Source organism: Malania oleifera, chromosome 10 (assembly GCF_029873635.1).
Source record: "Malania oleifera isolate guangnan ecotype guangnan chromosome 10, ASM2987363v1, whole genome shotgun sequence".
NCBI classification, from domain to species: Eukaryota; Viridiplantae; Streptophyta; class Magnoliopsida; order Santalales; family Ximeniaceae; genus Malania; species Malania oleifera.
In genome coordinates, this window is record NC_080426.1 from 17,263,877 (window position 1) to 17,285,829 (window position 21,953).

The 21,953-nt window shown below is 39.6% G+C and overlaps 1 protein-coding gene across 10 annotated transcripts in view; it reads left to right on the forward strand.

Annotated features, from left to right (window-relative positions):
- LOC131165444 (pullulanase 1, chloroplastic) overlaps positions 1–21,953 on the forward strand; it is a 153,247-nt gene that overhangs the window by 75,379 nt on the left and 55,915 nt on the right. For 6 of the 10 annotated variants that reach the window (XM_058123271.1, XM_058123273.1, XM_058123278.1 and 3 more), the window contains exons 20-22: positions 265–333; positions 4,694–4,750; positions 4,821–4,895. In XM_058123271.1, coding sequence (XP_057979254.1) covers positions 265–333; positions 4,694–4,750; positions 4,821–4,895 — 201 coding nt within the window. The remainder of the gene's footprint in view (positions 1–264; positions 334–4,693; positions 4,751–4,820; positions 4,896–21,953) is intronic. The other 4 variants (XM_058123275.1, XM_058123280.1, XM_058123277.1 and 1 more) reach the window with 1 other exon arrangement.

Sequence of the window (21,953 nt, forward strand, 5' to 3'; positions counted from 1 at the left end):
TTGAAAAGATGATAGAATACCTTTTTCAAGATAGATGGATTTTTTTCCTGCTAATTTTGCTTCTGTAGGTTTTGAAATAGGATATTGTTTTTCATATTTATTTAATATGTGATTGGAGTCTTTATTCATATTTCCTGGCTTTGTGCAATTTAATTTTGTTTTAATTGAGACTTATGAAGCTATGGCTGATTTTTTGATTTGTTTTCATAATAAGTGAAAGACAAAATGTGATAACCATGCCATTTGTTGTGTTTCTTTTTTCAGGTTAAAGGATCTGAAGTTTCAACTTTTGGTGGGTTACCTGTTGCATATGCTCTATGCCCTACAGAGACAGTAAGGATTTTACCATATTCAGAGTTAGATGTATCATGGCTCTGTCATATGCCTTTCTTTTTATATTTGGAAGTTGCGGTTATGTCTTTCAATCTTATGCACAAGGAACATTTTTTCTCTATACAACACCTTTGTGTAGTTATTTTCAGTTCACTTTTTTTCTTTCCTTGTATTAAATACAAAGTGGGGGAAGGTTCTTGGGTCTGTTTCTTGGATGATCTTTGGGTAAGAGTGTGTTAGGGCTTGATAAACATTGTTGGTCCACCACTTAACAGCTTAAGCTTTTATATAAAGTTGTATTCTAACATGGTATTAGAGCTGGTTACCAAGAGGTCTTGGGTTTTGATTTTGTTGCCTACGTTTGTCATTTGGTGTTTAAATAATTATTATATTCTCTATAATGAGTGTTTATCTATCATGTGTGTATCTCTCGGGTGCTGTTGGGCTGCACATGTGGGAGAGTGTTAAAAAGCTTGATATACATTGTTGGCTCACAACCTAACAGCTTCAGCTTTTAGTTTAAGCGGTAATCAACATGTTAGATTAATACTGTTAGGTTGTGGGCCAACAATGTATATCTAGCCTTAACACTCTCCTGCACGTGTAGCCCGATTGCACATGGAGAGAGAACAAACAATGAATAACACCCATATTGGGAACTTGATAATTTTTTAACAAACTTACATTAAACAGGGGCAACAAGACTAGGAGTTTGAGCTATTTGGTTGTGGGCCAACACTATATATCAAGCCTTTTGACATATGCCATTTTTTTTTTTTCTTCTAATGCTTATCCTTTGCCGTTTTGCCTAAAACCAGCGAAAAATACCCTGTACACACTAGGGCCGGCCGTTGTTGGCGGTAATGGAAATGGTGCGGTTCTGGGCTTTCCGAAGCCCCTCCGGCCTACTTTTTCGTTCCTTTTGATCCTCTAGACCTTGTTTTACCTGTTTTCTATCCTTTTAGTGACCCATGCATGTAAATTTTGGATCTTTGAAGATTCTCTCCTCTCCTCTCTCTCTCCGGCCAGCCATGGCCTCCGGTCACCTCTCTCCTTCCTCTTCCTTTCTCTAAATAATCTAAATCACACTTTTTCAATCTAACCACAACCTCACAGCGGGGAAAACAGCAACCTTAAGCCATAAAAAACCAACTTTTCCAAATAGCAAGGATAAACCTAGTTGTTGAAGTAATCTTACCTTTATGCACATATTGAGATATCCAGCCATTAAACTAATTTTGAGCATACAACATACAGGGTTTCAATAAAAATCATAGATAGTGGACATAGTTTGTGTTTTTGGCACTTTGATTTTCGAGAAATCGATAGAATGTCAGCCCTTTGCTTTCATCAGAATAATGTCGTCTCTCTCCTCTCTCTCTCTCTCGTTGTCTCTAGCTTGAGCATACATGCCTCCCTTTGTGTCCCCCTTTGCGCTCTTAAGGCCTTTAAATAGAGCAAGGGTTATTTTTTGCCCTTCTTTCCCCTTTTCCAAAAATTCCCTTGTAGCTAAAAAAGGCTTCCTTGCACGCCCAATAGGGGTGTTTGGGTGTTCTTTTTTCCCTATTCTTGACCAATTTTAAATTAAAACAAGGATAACCCATTATCTGCAATTAAATGATCCGTAAAACATGAAATTGGGGCTCCATACTGCTCTGAATACCTGATTTGAACATTAATGTGCAGGGAGAGAGCCAGACTTCAATTAATAGCTCTTGAACTCAAATTGACCCCTTGATTGCTCCTCTAAATCCCCATTACCCCAAATTTGGCTTAATTGACCCCGGGAAAAATAGGTTGTCAACACAATGATTTTCATGGAGATCGGTGGGGCATGATATGGCTGGCCTCCTCAGCCATTTCAGTTACTATTTTTGTAATTCTGTATGAGTCCTTTCGCAAGTTCAGCCCTCTGTTGTGTTCCCTTAAATTTTCTTAAAATTCTTGGACCATTACACTGCTTAATCTGCCCGCTGAGACTCCTCTCTTGTTTATACTGAGTCTCGGTCATCCCCTCCTCTGAAGGAGTATGCTTACTTTTTTCTTGGAATTTTGGTGTACTCCCACAGTGGTCTTCTTTTCAGTGAGTGTATTGAAGATTTGTGGAAGTTGATGAAGTGTGCCATTTGTAGCTTCTCCTGCTCCACTGATGTTCCAATATGTACTTCTCCTTCTCCTTTTTCATTCCCTGCTGTATTTTTTCTCTTGATTCCCATTGTTCACTTCTTTGTGTCTCAGAGGTATTTCTGTAGATGACCCCTATTTCTTTTGTGGCCTTGCCGGCTATTGTGTGGCATTGTTCATGGTCACTGCAGTTTAGCTCTGTTCCCTCTTTTTAGATTCTCTTTCTGCCCTCCTGAGTTACCATGGCCTGTCTCTTCTCCTTCTAATGGATCAGCAGAATTTGAAGGTTCCTTGTCTTCATGCATCTGCAGAGTTGAATTTCTATTCCTCTTTTCCAGCTTCTCAGATTGATTCATTCCTTCCTGCCCCTTGCTATAGTTACCTTCCTCTTCACTGTGATTTCTACTACCATAGGGCCTATTCAGTTTTTTGTTTTTTTTTCAAAGGATTTCCCTGTGTTCCTCTTCCACAATTTGCTATTCTCCCACATTGATAGTAGAAGTCAGATAGACTCTCATACCAGAAGCTAATCCGTAGATCTTTTTCATGTTTTCTTTTCATCCAGAGCCCTGTAATCAATGATTCTCTAGATCTATCAGTACTCAAACTCTCATGAATTTTTTCCATGGGGTTAGAGTTTCTTCATTAAGTTAAGCCTAGTAAGTTTCCCATTACTGACTTTGGGGCTCCTTTTATAATTTTCCTCTTGGTATCTTCATTTTCAAACTTGAATGTGCATGCATTGATGCCCATTTCCCCTATGAAAACCTTACCTAATCCACTCCAGGCTCTTTGTAAGATATTCTTTACTGCTTGTTTATTCAACAGTTTCCGATAATATTCTTCCTGCAAGGCAGAGCTGCATAATCTCTTTGTTTTTGCAGATATTTCACTATCCTTAAGTTCTAAGCTGAGTTCCATTTATGTTTTCTCTCTTGCTTCAGATACTGGATTTCCAGAATTTGTTCATTGGAGCTGAGGACATGGTGGGGGATGAAATGGTTTGGAGGAGAAGTGTATTTTGAATATCTGACTACTGGAGATGGGGTTGAAGCTGAGCCTGGTGGTTCTATTTTGAGGGATGTGTGGATGGTGGAATACTGGTGAACTTTTTGTCGTATTTTTGGGTCGAAAGAAGGGTACTAGTGTGAGTTTGGATTATCGTAGACTTTGGTGGTGCGGCAGGGGTTGGAGAGTGGCAATGGTGATGGTTCTAGGTGGAGAGTGGCAATAGTGGGAGATTGAGATGCACCCAGAAGTACAAAGTAGTTGGTAACCACGCTGGTGTGAGGTTTGATTATCAGAGAATTGGTGACACTTTTGAGCGAGGATGGTGATGGTGGGTACTGAGGTGAACTAAACAGTGCTTCTGGTAGAAGAGTGGCGATGGTGGGTGGCTGAAATAAGCTCAGTAGTAAGGATATGAGGAAACCATAGGTTCCACCATAGAAGAGCTCTACCAAAGAGCGAAAGCATCTTTTAATGACATTAATATCGATGTATGTCTAATGAGTTGACTCTAGATGGGATCATATTTTTTTAGTTCACTATGGGTCTTCTCTTTTGGATGTCTTGGTTGTTCTTGTTTCTTTGATCTTTAGTGTTATTGATTGGTGGTGTTGCTTTAATATCTTCTATATTTTGTTGTTATGTTTCTTTATTTTGTGCCCTTTTGTATTGTAAGGAGGATTTCTTGTCCACCTTGTATGTTCCTTTTTAAAGCTTGGTATACATTGTTGGCCCACAATTCAACAACTTAAGCTGTAGGTAAAGTGGTAATCTAATATGATATTGGGAATATGATTGCCAGGAGATCCTAGGTTCTAGTCTTGTTGCCTATATTTATTGTAAGGCTGCTCCTTTGTGACTGGTTGGTCACGGGTTTGAGTCCAAAGAAAGCCTCCCTGCATAAAAAACAAGGTTTAGGCTGTGTACGCTGTGATGACCCTCCCCTTACCCTCACAAATTGGGGAGCCTTGTGGCCCGAGGACGCCCTTTTCGTCACTTGTGATCTGGCAGCCCATCTGGGGTAGTTTTAGCACTTGATATTCATTGTTGCCCACAACATAACAACTTAAGATTTTAGGTAAAGTGGAAATCCAACATTCTTCTTCTGAATTCAATAAATTCTTAGTATTTATTCAGAAAAAAAAAAAAAACAGATTGAATTCAGTGCTGTTTACAATTTATCTTACATTCTATTTTTCTGAATTCATGACTTTGACATGTTTTGTAGGTCAATTATGTTTCCGCTCATGACAATGAAACCCTCTTTGATGTTGTGAGTTTGAAGGTACACTAAAATGTCTCATGACTGACAGTAATTCATCTCTTGGTTTAACTCAAAGGTCTCACTTGTGCAGACTCCAATGGAACTTTCTGTAGAAGAGAGATGCAGAATAAATCATTTGGCAACAAGTATAATAGCACTCTCACAGGTTCTAGCTATACTTCAGTTTTTCAATTTATTCATGTCATAGTATCTGATTTATCATTCCATTTTATGTTCTTCATTGGGAGTAACTCTTGGTTTTATATCATCACAAACTCTTCTTATATTTGGCGCTAACAATTTAAACAAATTTTATGAAGAGCACGGTGAACATGTTCGACAATTTTTTTTTTCTTTTTCTTTTTAGAGATAGATGGTGTTTTATTAATGTAAAGGTACTTTTCCCCATACTAGATTGGCTAAATAGAAATGAAACAATGATAGAAGACCTTATTCTTTTGTAAGCGTTAAAAAAATATCACATGTAAGCACCTTTTAATTGTGGAAAAACAGTATTTTTCATTTCCTGTTTTCCTAAAAATTAGAAAAAATGGTCTCCTTGTTTTCTAGTTCCCAACGTTTATATAGAAAAGCTGGGATATGAATTTTATTCTCTTTTAGCTTTTCTTTACAAATATTGGAAAATTGGAAAACAAGTTTGAATTTTTGTAATTATTTGGGAAAAAAATTTCATTTTTCCATTTTAAAATTTCCAAAGAATTACAAAAATACTACCTTGTTTTTGAGTTTTCCAATTTTCTTAGATTTTTGTAGGAAAGTTGGAAAGCAACTTTTTATTGTTTTGTTGATGAGGTCTGAGAGGGAGTCAGGCTTAGTGTGTCAGCTCAAAAAGTCATTATATGGTTTAAAATAGTTTCTCGAAGCATGGTTTGGTTGATTCAGTGTTGTAGTACTTGAGTTTGGCCTTCAACAGTGTGTAGCAGATCACTCTGTGTTTTATCGTCATTCTACATCTGGTAGGATTCTACTTATTGTGTATGTGGATGATATTGTGATTACTGGAGATGATGGTCAAAGAAGGGCTATGATCATCAAGGAAGAAAATGGTATTGTCAGCAAACTAAAGATGAGAAGCCACCACTCCCTCTCTCCCTACTTCTACACCTTTAACCAGACCCCTCTCCACAGCCCTATCCATCATCTTGCTCAACACATCAGCTGCAAGGACAAATAAAAATTGGAATAAAGGGCTTCCTTGTCTAATGCCCCTAGAAGCACTAAACCAAGATCTGGGCTCACCATTAACGATCATCGAGAACCACACATTAGACAAGCAGCCCTTAGTCCACAAACACCAACATTCTTTTAATTCACCAAACACTTCAATAGCCATAATTGGAAGATAACTGAATTCCAAAACGCCCCCTACATTTGATTTTTCTATGAAATCTTTGCTATACTTTGTATGCATACGATATTTTAATTGTCAAAATATTGTGTGAATGGCCGAATGGTTTGGCCTTGAGTTCTGTATATTATATATAGACTTTACAAGAATGCTATACATGGAAAGTAAATAAGTTCCAGTATGATTTTAGCCCTATACATCTAAACTAGAATCTGTCAAAAATATATGCTAAATGTACAGAATAATGAATAGAGAAATAAGGAAATAATTGTGGGCTGAAATAAGGAAAGAATTCTTTTTGCTGTTTGCTGTTCCGTTGACAGCCCCCCTCAATTTGATGCCGGTTGATCACCAAGCATCAATTTGTTACTTAGGAAGCAATGGTGATGACGAGTGAGAGCCTTGGTGAAGATATCAACAATTTGTAATTCAGTGGAAATATGTGGACGAGTAATAACACAAGCTTCAAATGCTTCACGGATAAAGTGACAATTGACGACTTCACTATGCTTCGTGCGCTCGTGATAGACAGGATTGGTCGTGATCTGGATAGCATTCATATTATCGGCATGTAGAGGTGTAGGATCTGTCTTAGAAAAATCTAGCTTAGCAAGCAAACCTCAAAGCCAAATAATTTCAGAACAAGCAAGAGACATTGCCCAGTATTCAGATTCCGTCGATGACTTAGAAGCTTTGTCTTGCTTCTTACTCTTCCAAGAGATCAATGCATCACCTAAGAACACACACCAACCAGTGATGGAGCGACGTGTATCCGCACAACCAGCCCAATCAGCATCGCTATAAGCAGCAAGGCGAGTAGAATTGCCTGCAGGGAAGAATAAACCATGGGCAGAAGTGCATTGAACATAGCGTATGATCCTACGGGCAGCAGCCAAATGAAGATCTAGAATGAATGGCTTCTTGTGGAAATAATTCTCATTAATCGTAACATAGGTACAGGTCTATATAAATAGATATACAACAAAAGAATAGAAGGAAAGAACCAAGAAGGAAAGAACCAAAGATGCTAACTTCTAAGGAAACTAAATATTCTAAAATATTCACGCATTTACAGCCGAGATACTCTTCCATGGCCAGCTTGCTAATGAAGTTTTCAAACTGTTTCTCTGGCAGTCCCTTTGTTAGTATGTCTGCTACTTGCTCAGTTGTTGAGATATGTGGCAGACAAATTACTCCCTTATCTATTTTTTCCTTGATAAAATGCTTGTCTACCTCCACATGTTTAGTTCTATCATGAAGAACTGGATTGTGAGCGATAGCTATTGCAGCTTTATTATCACAATACAGTTTCATTGGTAGTGAATTAGCAACCTTTAATTCTTCCAGCAACCTTTTGATCCATAGTGCTTCACAAATTCCATGAGCAACAGCCCTAAATTCTGCCTCAGCACTACTCCTTGCCTCCACATTTTGTTTCTTGCTGCGCTATGCTACTAGGTTTCCTTCAACAAAGGTGCAATAGCCAGAAGTTGATCTTCTATCAGTGATACTTCCAGCCCAATTTGCATCAGTGTATACTTCAACCTGTAAATTCCCATGTCCTCCAAATAATAAACCTTAACCTGGAGTCCCTTTTAGGTACCTTAGAATCTTGTACACAACATCAAAATGCTCAGGTCCTGGTGAGTGACCACATGTGAGCATTTCAATTTAAAACATATATCCATATATATAAAACAAAGGTTTTCAATACTGAAGCACAACACATATATCAATATAAACAATACCGTTTTTCCATATCAGCTTTTAAATCATGTATATGAATATAGAACGACCAACAGCTTAGTATCACAAATAATGCCTATTTTACCCCGTGGCACGGGTTGTGCACTGATATCTCTAACAATGCCCTGTTAGTGCAGGCACTGTCGTATATCTCATATATAGTCCGACTGCCTCCCTTGGTCCATTATTCACCAATGATTACAAAATCCTGCAAGCCGACCATCTCTGTACCCACACCACTTAGCGTGTGTGGTTGCACTGTACTTATTGGCAACGGAATTCGAGCCTCTTGGTATCAGGATTATAAACCCCTTTACCCTGAAGTATTTCAACTCCAGTTCGGTAGTATCTTTCAACTCCTTAGTCAGTAGTATCTTTCAACCCCTTAGGTGGTAGTATCTTTCAATTCCAATAGTTGCAAGTTGTGGTTCCACTTATCATATATACAATTTATAACAAAACATGATAACCTGTGCAATTCTAGTATTTTCACAAATTCATATATCCATATCTGGTATAAACTAGCACACCCCCTCTCGGTTTACCCTTTTTGCATAATTAGCACGGTATATAACCGACACCTGTTTTTCAACATTTTCCAGTATAGTAAATTGGAACTCCGTTCCCATAATCCATATCAATAATATCAAATGTTCACAAGTTCATTTTCATCCACATGTCACACTAATTTAAACAAAAATCCGCTATATAGTATATAATACAATAAACACCATTTAAATAAAAATAAGGGATTTAGGCATCTCCTACATACATAATAATACAAATAAAGAAGTTTTGAAATATTTGGAGACCATACGCCAAAACCCGTATTTTTATCAAAATCGTAAAATCACGAAACCCGGCATTTCAACTCGGTGAAATTTAGTAAAATAGCAATCAAATCAATCATATGAATGTAAACTATCTTTCTGGCGGTTTAATTTTATGAAATAACTGTTGTAATTAATTTCCCCCTACCTTAAACCTAAAATCGAAACACGAACGAACCTATCGAAATCAACGACTTGGGGTCCCCAAAACCTAAAAACCAAAGAACAATACTTCAATATAATTTCCTATACTACCGATCTACTGAACTAAAACCGAATTCAGACCCTTATCTCGATTTTAGGGAAAATCCCGAAATTCCACAAATGAAGATCCGTTCCACAATAACCCTAGAGATTCTCCTCCTGACCCACATGGTAACGACAGATCGTGGATTCCTGCAACGGATGGCGTGAAATCCTAGAGAGAGAGAGAGAATGAGAGAGTTTATAGAATAAAACCTAACTTAGCCTTTAAGTAATCTAAATAAATATCTCCTCCATATATTTATATATAAATATCTCAAAATATCTCATTTCAAAATATCTTCTCCAAAATATCTCCTCCAGAATATCTCTTTATTTATTTATTATTCATTATTTATTTATTTATTTATTTTTGGGTCGGGTTACTACAATCTCCCCTCCTTGTAAGAATTTCATCTCCGAAATTCACCAACCAATACCAAGCATACTTTACCTTACGTCGGAGACCTACAGAAGAGTCGGCAGCCACCCACAAAGCAGCTTCGACCCAAATTTATTATCTACCCTCGCTTATGGCAGAGGAATACCGTGGTTATAATGCGATGCTTCAGAAGATTACACACACACACAAAACTCTCCCGAAGACCATACCACCTATACTACTATACATAACTACGTACCATCAGAAAATAAATGTGGGTACTTCTGGCGTATCTCTGACTATAACTCCCATGAAGCTTCATCCACTGCATGGTTACGCCATAATACATTTACTAGCTGTATTTCCGTAGTCTGTAACTGCTGAACTTTCCGATTTAATATAAGCACTGGTACCTCCTCATATGATAAAGCATCACTGATCTCTAGAGGTTTGTAACTCAGCCCGTGCGAAGGATTTGACACGTACTTCCTCAGCATCGAGACGTGAAACACGTCATGGACTCTAGATAGTGTTGGAGGTAAAGCCACTCGATAAGCAACCGAACCTATCCTTTCCAGGATTTCAAAAGGCCCGATATATATGAGGACTTAGCTTCTCCTTCTTTCCGAACCTCATCACCCTTTTCATCGGGGCAATCCTTAGACTCCTACCTCAAATTCCAGATCCCGTCGACGAGTATCAGCATAACTCTTCTGACGACTCTGAGCTGCCTTAATTCTCTCCTTGATCAACTCGACCTTTGCAGAGGCCTGCTGAACCAGTTCCGGACCCAGTATCTGCCGCTCACCAACCTGATCCCAGAATAACGGAGATTGACACCGGCGACCATGCGATGCCTCACAAGGTGTCATCTCAATGCTAGCCTGGTAACTGTTGTTATATGCAAACTCAACAAGCGGTAGATACCATATCCAACTATCACCAAAGTCTAATACACAAGCCCGCAACATATCCTCTAACGTCTGAATAGTCCTCTCAGATTTTTCATTCGTCTGCAGGTGGAAAGACATACTGAAAGTCAGTTGTGATCCTAAGGCATCCTGTAGACTCTTCCAGAATCGAGACGTAAAATGCGGATCTCGATTTGAAACTATAGAAACAGGAACACCGTGGAGTCGTACAATCTTCTACACGTATAACTCTGCTAGCCTATTTAGAGAATGGTTGACTCTGATTTGAATGAAATATGCAGTTTTCGTTAGCTGATCTACCCCAACCCATATAGCATTTTGCCCATGCACCGCCGCAGGTAATCCCGTCAAAAAATCCTTTGAAATGTGCTCCCACTTCTACTCGGGGATGGCAAGTGGCTGAAGTGGTCCTACTGGCCATTGGTGCTCTGCTTTGACTCGTTGACAAGTCAGGCACTGCTCTACAAAACGGGCGATCTCTCTTTTCATGTTGGACTACCAGAAGGACTCTCAAATTCCGGTACATCTTCGTACTACCCGGATGTACGGTGTAGAGCGAACGGTGTGCCTCTTCTAGAATGACCCGTTTAATTACGGAATTATTCGGTACACAAACCCTGTGGTGAAATCTCAATATCCTATCACCAGAGATACTGAAATCTGGCTTCAACCCACTCTGAACTCCTTCCATAAGCTCAACTAATTTAGGATCCTCCTTACGCGTTGCACGGATCCTCTCCTGTAAGGTCGGCTGCACCACCAAGCTGGCAAGAACAGCCTGATGATTCCCTTCCACAACCTCCAAACACAACCTTTCCAGGTCCATACAGATCTGATGTTGAACCCCCACTGCTGAGATCGACGCATCAACAGACTTCCGACTCAGAGCATCAGCTACCACGTTAGCCTTTCCTGGGTGATAGCTAATAGTACAGTTGTAGTCTTTTATCAACTCAAGCCACCTGCGTTGTCTCATGTTCAGTTCTTTCTGGGTGAAGAAGTACTTCAAACTTTTATGATCGGTAAAAAGCTCACACATTTCACCATACAAGTAATGCCTCCAGATTTTTAATGCAAACACCACCACTGCTAATTCCATATCATGTGTCGGGTAGTTCTTCTCGTACTCTTTAAGTTGACGAGAAGCATAAGCAATTACTCTGCCCTGCTGTATTAGAACACAACCAAGACCCTTTTTAGAGGCGTCATTATAGATAACAAATCCGCCACTAGATGGAATGGTCAGGACTGGAGCAGTAACCAGTCCTCGTTTCAGCTCCTGGAAACTCAGCTTGCACTCGTCAGTCTAATCATACCTCACGTTCTTCCTCGTGAGTCGCGTCAAAGGACCTGCTAAATTGGAGAACCCTTCTGCAAAACGTTGGTAGTAACCTGCAAGACCCAGAAAACTTCTGACCTCCTGAACATTCTTCGGTCTTACCCAGTCCACTACAACCTCAATCTTACTTGGGTCCACCGATACACCTTCTTTGGACACGATGTGCCCTAGAAATGCAATCTGTTCCAGCCAGAACTCGCACTTCTTTAGTTTAGCATACAATCTTTTATCCCTAAGCATTTGCAATACCAACCTCAAATGAACTTCATGCTCTGCAGCGTTCCTAGAATATACTAGGATGTCATGAATAAATACCACGACGAACTGGTCTAAATATTCGTGAAAGACCCTGTTCATCAGATCCATAAATGCTACAGGTGCATTAGTCAAACCAAAAGGCATAACCATAAATTCGTAATGGCCATACTGGGTTTGTAATGCTGTCTTCGGAATGTCCTCCACTTTTACCTTCAGCTGGTGATACCCTGATCGTAGATTAATTTTAGAGAAGATCTACGTGCCCTAAAGCTGATCGAACAAATCATCGATCCTGAGTAGCAGGTATTTATTCTTTACCGTTACCTTATTAAGTTCTCTGTAATCGATGCACATTCTCATCGACCCATCCTTTTTCTTCACAAATAACACCGGTGCTCCCTAAGGAGAAACACTAGGTCGAATGTGCCCCTCGTCTAGTAGCTCCTGTAGTTGTTCTTTCAACTCTCTTAATTCAGCTAAAGCCATGCGATACGGAGCTTTCGAAATTGGCGTCATATCTGTAGCTAACTCTATAGCGAATTCCACTTCACGGTCCGGAGGTAATCCTAGCAAGTCCTTTGGAAACACGTCAGGGAACTCGCACACTACTGCAATCGTCTCCAGCTTACGTTCTTCAGTCGGCGTGTCTTTCACAAACTCCAGATACCCTTGGCAATCCACCAGGAGTAACCTCCTAGCTTGCAAAGCTGAAAGGATCCGTGGTGTAGAATGCACACACGATCCTAGGAACTTAAATTCCTGCTGCCCTGGCGGTCTAAATATCACCTCCCTCTTGCGGCAATCGATGCTGGCATAACTGGCGGATAGCCAATCCATCCCTAGGATGATATCAAAGCCATACATATCAAACGCCACAAGGTCAACTGGTAGTTCCCTTCCCTGAATTTCAACCGGGAAGTCACAGAATACCTTGCTACACCCGACTACTGATCCTGACGGCGTAGCCACTACCAGTTCATTATCTAACAGTTGAACCTCCAATCCACATAGCTTAACAAATTCTCGAGAAATAAAAGAATGCGTTGCCCCAGAATCAAATAATACGACAGCTTTATGAGAAAACATGTAAATGATACCTGTGATTACATCATCAGCATTCTCTGCTTCGCTAGGTGTCAGAGAATACACCCTGGCCTGGGCTGTACCCGCTTGCTGACCACCACGCTACGCCTGAGTATTTCCTCTGTATGACTGTTGTGAGGTTCCACCGTTTCCTGGCAGGTGACAATCTCTCGCCTTATGTCCCTGCCTACCACACCGCATACAAGCCCCCATAGTCAGCCAACACTGACCAACGTGCTTCCTACCACAAAGAGAGCAACCACGGGAAGCTACGGTGTTTTGAAACGTACCACCACTATTACTCTTCCAGTTACCCTGCCTCGCCCCAGACGAAGAACTAGGAGGCGCTAGCCTCTTCTTCGGGACCTGAACCTCCACGTCCTCCAGCAGGCTCTCCTGCCATAGTGGCTTTGTTGATCAGTGTAGCAAAGTCTTGCAACTGCAAGATCGCTGTCAGTCTACGGATCTTCTTCCTCAGACCCCTCTGAAACTTCTAGGCCTTCCTCGCTTCATCCGGTATCATGAATGGAGCAAATCGGGATAGCTTATGGAATTTGGCAGCGTACTGCTACACCGACAACAACTCCTGAGACAGGTTCATAAATTCCTCCATCTTCACGTTTCTGATCGTGGCCGGAAAGTACCGTTCAAAGAATATATCTCTGAAATGGGACCACGTCATCGTTACTAGTATCGGTCGGTGTTCCTCCATCTTCTTAACCGACACCCACCATCTCTCTGCCTCCCTTGACAACTTGAACGTTGCAAAGGTTACTTTTTGCTTCTCTGTGTAGTTCAAAACATTCAGGATTTTCTCGATCTCCTGGATCCAATTCTCAGCATGAACTGGATCTGCACTTCCTACGAACACCGAAGGCTTCAACCTGGTGAACTGATCAATGGAGCATCCCATCTCAGATGTGAGACGGTCCTGGCCCTTATTCGTTCGCACCACCTCAGCCATAAGCTGCTGTACGAAATCTCATAATACACTCGTAGAGTCACTGCCAACCTCATCGCTAGCACCCTCACTACTATTGCCTCCTATGTTGGTAGTAATGTCCTTGGATTCCATCCTGAAAGGCAAAAATAAAAATCCATTAGAAGGGTAAAAGCCTAAAAATCGGTTAATACTATTTTACTATAGACTCAGTCCCCTAAAATCATATTTTCAATATTGATGTACTCCATTAATTTAACATCATCATTCTAACTCAAATCCTGCCTTCTACTTGGAAACAACACCATCAATAGATTGCCGTGATTTTCTGAACCCTTCGAATGATCCAAAAAAATATAGAAGTCCGCCAAGGGAATTCCGTCTCCAGGCATACAAAACAAAACCCGAGGTTTTATCCATGTCCTATACTCTGGTATATTCTAGACTATAGAACTAGAAAATTCTTAATTCTGAACATATCCCTAACCAGGCAGTATGATTTAAATCACACTTCCGACTGGTTAAGGGCTCTGATACCAACTGTAACGACCCGACCCTTTAAACGGACCCAAGTTGCCAACCTACATGCATAATAACCTGTACCTGATAGACATACATGTACAACCCGCCCTAAACAGGGACATACGGGTGTAAATCATACAAAATTGGGATATAAATGTCGTGGAAAAACATAAATATCCATTGGGATTTATGCTAGGTATATACCAGAGTCTACCAACTGTATTCTTAAATTCTCAAACATCCAACTTAATACATAAATCAGTGTTTACAACCTCCAAAAAGATGCTTCTAACTAAGTTTATTACATAACCGAATACTTACACAACTAAACCAAAAACCACCCTCCCAGTCGCTCTAGCAACTAGGACCGTCGTCCTGAAGGACCTGAAAATAGAGGTTGTATAACGGGGTGAGATACTTCTCAGTAAGGAAGAAAGTATTACAATCAGTGTGTGACCACATGTGAGTATTTCAATTTAAAACATATATATCCATATATATAAAACAAAGGTTTTCAATACTGAAGTACAACACAAATATCAATATAAACAATACTGTTTTTCTATATTAGCTTTTAAATCATGTATATGAATATAGAATGACCAACAACTTGGTATCACAAATAATGCCTATTTTACCCGATGGCACAGGTTGTGCACTAATATCTCTAAGAATGCCCTGTTAGTGCAAACACTGTCATGTATCTCATATATAGTCCGACTGCCTCCCCTGGTCCATTATTCACCAGTGATTACAAACTCCCACAAGCCGACTATCTCTGTACCCACACCGCTTAGCGTGTGTGGTTGCATTGTACTCACTTGCAACGGAATTCGAGCCTCTTGGTATCGGGACTATAAACCCCTTTACCCTGAAGTATTTCAACTCCAGTTCGGTAGTATCTTTCAACTCCTTAGTCGGTAGTATCTTTCAACCCCTTAGGTGGTAGTATCTTTCAACTCCAATAGTCGCAACCTGTGGTTCCACGTATCATATATACAATTTATAACAAAACATGATAACCTGTGCAATTCCAGTATTTTCACAAACTCATATATCCATATCTGGTATAAACCGGCACACACCCTCTCGGTTTACCCTTTTTGCATAATTAGCATGGTATATAACCAGTACCTATTTTTCAACATTTTCCAATATAACAATTTGAAACTCCGTTCCCATAATCCATATCAATAATATCAAATGTTCACAAGTTCATTTTCATCCACATGTCACACTAAACTAAACAAAAATCCGCTATATAGTATATAATACAATAAACACCATTTAAATAAAAATGAGGGATTCAGACATCTTCTACATACATAATAATACGAATGAAGAAGTTTTGAAACATTTGGAGACCATTCGCCAAAACCCGTATTTTTACCAAAACCGTAAAATCACGAAACCCGGCATTTCAACCTGGTGAAATTTAGTAAAATAGCAGTCAAATCAATCATATGAATGTAAACTATCTTTTTAGTGATTTAGTTTTACGAAATAACTGTTGTAATCAATTTCCACTTACCTTAAACCTGAAATCGAAATTCGAACGAACCGATCGAAAACGACGACTTGGGGTCCCCAAAACCTAAAAACCGAAGAAAAATACTTCAATATAATTTCCTATACTACCGATCTATCGAACTGAAACCGAATTTAGACCCTTACCTCGATTTTAGGGAAAATCCCGAAATTCCACAAATGAAGATCCGTTCCACAATAACCGTAGAGATTCTCCTCCTGACCCACGTGGTAACGACGAATCGTGGATTCCAGCAACAGATGGCGCGAAATCCTATAGAGAGAGAGAGAGAGAGTTTATAGAATAAAACTTAACTTAGCCTTTAAGTAATCTAAATAAATATCTCGTTCAAGATATTTATATATAAATATCTCAAAATATCTCCTTTCAAAATATCTTCTCCAAAATATCTCCTCCAAAATATCTCTTTATTTATTTATTATTCATTATTTATTTATTTATTATTTTTATAATTTATTTATTTATTTTGGGTCGGGTTACTACACACCGTTCGCTCTACACCGTACATCCTTATAGTACGAAGATGTACCGGAATTTGAGGGAGTCCTTCTAGTGGTCCAACATGAAAAGAGAGATCGCCCGTTTTGTAAAGCAGTTCCTGACTTGTTAGCGGGTCAAAGCAGAGCACAAGAGGCCAGCAGGACCACTTTAGCCACTTGCCATCCCCGAGTGGAAGTGGGAGCACATTTCGATGGATTTTGTGATGGGATTACTTACGGCGGTGCATGGGCAGAATGCTATATGGGTTGTGGTAGATCGGCTAACGAAGACTGCACATTTCATTCCAATCAGAGTCAACCATTCTCTGAATAGGCTGGCAAAGTTATACGTGCCGGAGATTGTACGACTCCACGGTGTTCCTGTTTCTATAGTTTCAGATCGAGATCTGCATTTTACGTCTCAATTTTGGAAGAGTCTACAGGATGCCTTGGGATCACAACTGACGTTTAGTACATCTTTCCACCCGCAGATGGATGGACAGTCTGAGAGGACTATTTAGATGTTAGAGGATATGTTCCGGGCTTGTGTACTAGACTTTGGTGATAGTTGGATGCGGTATCTACTGCTTGTCGAGTTTGCATATAACAATAGTTACTAGGCTAGCATTGAGATGACACCTTGTGAAGCATTGTATGGTCGCCGGTTTCGATCTCCGTTATTCTGGGATCAGGTTGGTGAGCGGCAGATATTGGGTCCGGAACTGGTTCAACAAGCCTCTACAAAGGTCGAGTTGATCAGGGAGAGAATTAAGGCAGCTCAGACTCGGCAAAAGAGTTATGTTGATACTCGTCGATGGGATCTGGAATTTGAGGTAGGAGATATGGTGTTTCTAAGGATCGCTCCGATGAAAGGGGTGATGAGGTTCGGAAAGAAAGGGAAGCTAAGTCCTCGATATATCGGGCCTTTTGAAATCCTGGAAAGGATACGTTCGGTTGCTTATCGAGTGGCTTTACCTCCAACACTATCTAGAGTCTATGACGTGTTTCTCTCGGTTCTGAGGAAGTACGTGTCGAATCCTTCGCACGTGCTGAGTTACCAACCTTTAGAGATCAGTGATACTTTATCATATGAGGAGGTACCAGTATTGATGTTAGATTGGAAAGTTCAGTAGTTACGGACTAGGGAAATACCGCTAGTGAATGTATTATGGTGTAACCATGCAGTGGAGGAAGCTTCATGGGAGTTAGAGTCAGAGATACATCAGAAGTACCTGCAGTTATTTTCTGATAGTACGTAGTTATGTATAGTAATATAGGTGGTATGGTCTTCGGGAGAGTTTTGTGTGTGTGTGTAATCTTTCGAAGCATCGCATTGTAACCACGGTATTCCTCCGCCATAAGCGAGGGTAAATAATAAATTCGGGCCGGAGCTGCTTTGTGGGTGGCTGCCGACTCTTCCGTAGGTTTCCGATGTAAGGAAGAGTATGCTTGGTATCGGTTGGTGAATTTCGGGGACGAAATTTTTATAAAGAGGGGAGATTGTAGTAACCCAACCCAAAAAAAAATAAAGATAAATAAATAAATAAATATGAATAATAAATAAATAATAATAAATAAAGAGATATTTTGGAGAAGATATTTTGAAAAGAGATATTTTGAGATATTTATATATAATATCGCGGAGGAGATATTTATTTAGATTACTTAAAGGCTAAGTTAGGTTTTATTCTATAAACTCTCTCATTCTCTCTCTCTCTCTCTCTCTCTCTAATTCTCTCTCTCTCTCTAGGATTTCGCGCCATCCGTTGCCGGAATCCACGATTCGTCGCTACCACGTGGGCCAGGAGGAGAATCTCTAAGGTTATTGTGGAACGGATCTTCGTTTGTGGAATTTCGGGATTTTCCCTAAAATCGAGGTAAGGGTCTGAATTCGGTTTTGGTTCGGTAGATTGGTAGTATAGGAAATTATATTGAAGTATTTTTCTTTAGTTTTTACGTTTTGGGGACCCCGAGTCGTCTTTTTCGATCGGTTCGTTCGTATTTCGGTTTCAGGTTTAAGGTAAGTGGAAATTGATTACAATAGTTATTTCGTAAAACTAAATCGCTAAAAAGATAGTTTACATTCATATGATTGATTTGACTGCTATTTTACTAAATTTCACCGGGTTGAAATGCCGGGTTTCGTGATTTTACGGTTTTGGTAAAAATACGGGTTTTGGCGAATGGTCTCCAAATGTTTCAAAACTTCTTTATTCGTATTATTATGTATGTAGAAGATGCCTGAATCCCTTATTTTTATTTAAATGGTGTTTATTGTATTATATACTATATAGCAGATTTTTGTTTAATTTAGTGTGACATGTGGATGAAAATGAACTTGTGAATATTTGATATTATTGATATGGATTATGGGAACGGAGTTTCAAATTGTTATACTGGAAAATATTGAAAAACGGGTGCCGATTATATACCATGCTAATTATGCAAAAAGGGTAAACCGAGAGGGTGTGTGCCGGTTTATACCAGATATGGATATATGAGTTTTTGAAAATACTGGAATTGCACAGGTTATCATGTTTTGTTATAAATTGTATATATGATAAGTGGAACCACAGCTTGCGACTATTGGAGTTGAAAGATACTACCACCTAAGGGGTTGAAAGATACTACCGACTAAGGAGTTGAAAGATACTACCGAACTGGAGTTGAAATATTTCAGGGTAAAGGGGTTTATAGTCCCGATACCAAGAGGCTCGGATTCCGTTGCCAGAAATGGTCGGCTTGTAGGAGTTTGTAATCACTGGTGAATAATGGACCAGGGGAGGCAGTCGGACTATATATGAGATACATGACAGTGCTTGCACTAACAGGGCATTGTTAGAGATATCAGTGCACAACCTGTGCCATGGGGTAAAACAGACATTATTTGTGATACCAAGCTGTTGGTCGTTCTATATTCATATGCATGATTTAAAAGCTGATATGGAAAAACGGTATTGTTTATATTGATATATGTGTTGTGCTTTAGTATTGAAAACCTTTGTTTTATATATATGGATATATGTTTTAAATTGAAATACTCACATGTGGTCACACACTGATTGTAATACTTTCTTCCTTACTGAGAAGTGTCTCACCCCGTTATACAACCTCTATTTTCAGGTTCTTCAGGACGTCGGTCCTAGTTGCTAGAGCGACTGGGAGGGTGATTATTGGTTTAGTTGTGTAAGTATTCGCTGATGTAATAAACTTAGTTAGAATCATCTTTTTGGAGGTTGTAAACATTGATTTATGTATTAAGTTGGATGTTTGAGAATTTAAGAATACGGTCTGTAGACTCTGGTATATACCTAGTATAAATCCCGATGGATATTTATGTTTTTCCGCGACTTTTATATCCCAGTTTTGTATGATTTACACCCGTATGTCCCTGTTTAGGGCAGGTTGTTCATGTATGTCTATCAGGTACAGGTTATTATGTATGTAGGTTGGCAACCTGGGTCCGTTTAAAGGGCCGGGTCGTTACGTGTATGATCATCAATAAACGTAACAAACTATTTCTTACCAAAAGTAGTAGTGATTTTTGAGGGATCCCAAACATCACTATGAATTAACTAAAAAGGTTTGGAAGAATGATAAGCTTTTGATTGATAGGTGCTTAGGTGACTTTTTGATATGTGGCAAACATCACAATGAAGAGAATTGCAATCCAGTTTTTTAAATAAGCTAGGAAACAAATGTCTTAAATAGAGAAAACTAGGATGTCCTAGTCTAAGATGCCAAAGTATTATTTGTTCATGTACAGAAACAGAACTAGTACTACTACTCAAACCCTGAGCTTGTTTATTGTTGAATAAAGTCTCATCGAAGTAGTAGAGTCCATCAATCATCCTAGCACTGCCAATCATCCTCCTCGAGAGTTGGTCCTGAAATTCACAATGGGAATCAAAGAAAATGACACAACAATTAGAATCTCGTGAGAGTTTACTAATAGACAGCGGGTTACAAGCAAGTTTAGGGACGTGAAGGATAGATTTGAGTTCTATTTTTTCAGAGATTTGGACAGAACCTGTTCTAGCAATGGATGAAAAAATTCCATCTGCAATTCTAATATTTTTATTACCAGAACAAGGAGAATAAGATTGAAACAATTATGAGGTACTGGTCATGTGATTAGATGCACTAGAATCAATAATCCATGGTGCAAGATTTAAGCAACAAGGGTAGGCACTAAAGTTATCACCTATTTGGGCCAATGAACCAGTCGGAAGACTAGAGGCAGAAGTAGATTTCAGCAGTTGAAGAAGATGATCCACTTGCTCAGCACTTAGTAAATTAGTTTCATTGGCTTTAGGGACTGCATGGTTACTGCCAGAGGGTCCAGATTTGTTGCTCTTCCAGTTTGCTGGCTTTCCATGGAGTTTCCAGCAATTTTCTTGAGTGTGGTGTGGCTTATTGCAATAGTCACGCACCATTCTTGAGGCTTATCTTCCAACCTCCTTTGATTAGAGTAAGGCCGCTGTGCAGAAATATTGGCAGTAGCCAAATCTGTGTTACCAGCAGCATGAGGAGTAGGATTATTAGTAGCAAGTAGAGCAGAGTTTTCCACAATCTCATCCTCCTTTTTTCTTCATCATCACACTCCTTCGATAGTCTTCTTGTTGTACTTCAAAAAATACTCCCTTGAGTGGGGGTAGACGTCTCCCTAGGATTCTGCCCCTTGCTTCATCAAACTCATCATTAAGTCCTGCCAAGAATTTAAAAATTCTTGCATTCTCCACCATCTTCTTATTGGGATTGCAATCGACATGATTTTTCCATTCCTAATCATTGAATAAATCCAGATCTTGCCACAGTCCCTTAAGAACATTGAAATACCTTGTTACACTGCCATCTCCTTGATAAGTATTGCTGATCTTCTGCTGCAGTTCATAAATCTAAGAGTAATTCCCAAGGTCGAAGTACATCTGACTCACATTGTCCCAGAGTTCCTTTGCAGTAGAATAGCACATGTAATTAGCACTAATCTCTTCATCCATAGCATTCACGAGCCATGCCATCACCATGGAATTTTCAGCATCCCATATAGCATAAGATGGGTCTGTCTTCTTGGGCTCCTTAGGTTCACTAGTCAAGTACCCTATCTTCCCTCTTTCACGAATATACATCCTGACAGATTGTGACCACCGTAGGAAGTTGGCCTCTTTCAATCGTATATTGGTAATTTGGACAGAGTAAGGTTCAGAATGGGTAGGTTTGGTTTCGGGTTTAGCCATGGCTACAGCAATAGAAGAGATTAAGGTCGAGTTGAACAAGGAAGAAAACCCTATAGAGCTTAGGGTCAGATTGGAGCCGCCAAGGGAAACTAGGGTTCACACAAGGCCAAGAGCCGGACCTGCTCTGATACCAGCTAGAATGAATGAGATAGCTTCTTGTGGATATAATTCTCATTAATCGTAACATAGGTACTAGTCAGTATAAATAGATGTACAACAGAAGAATAGAAGGAAAGAACCAAAAAGGAAAGAACCAAAGATGCTAACTTGTAAGGAAACTAAATATTTTAGGGTATTCACACATTTACAACCGAG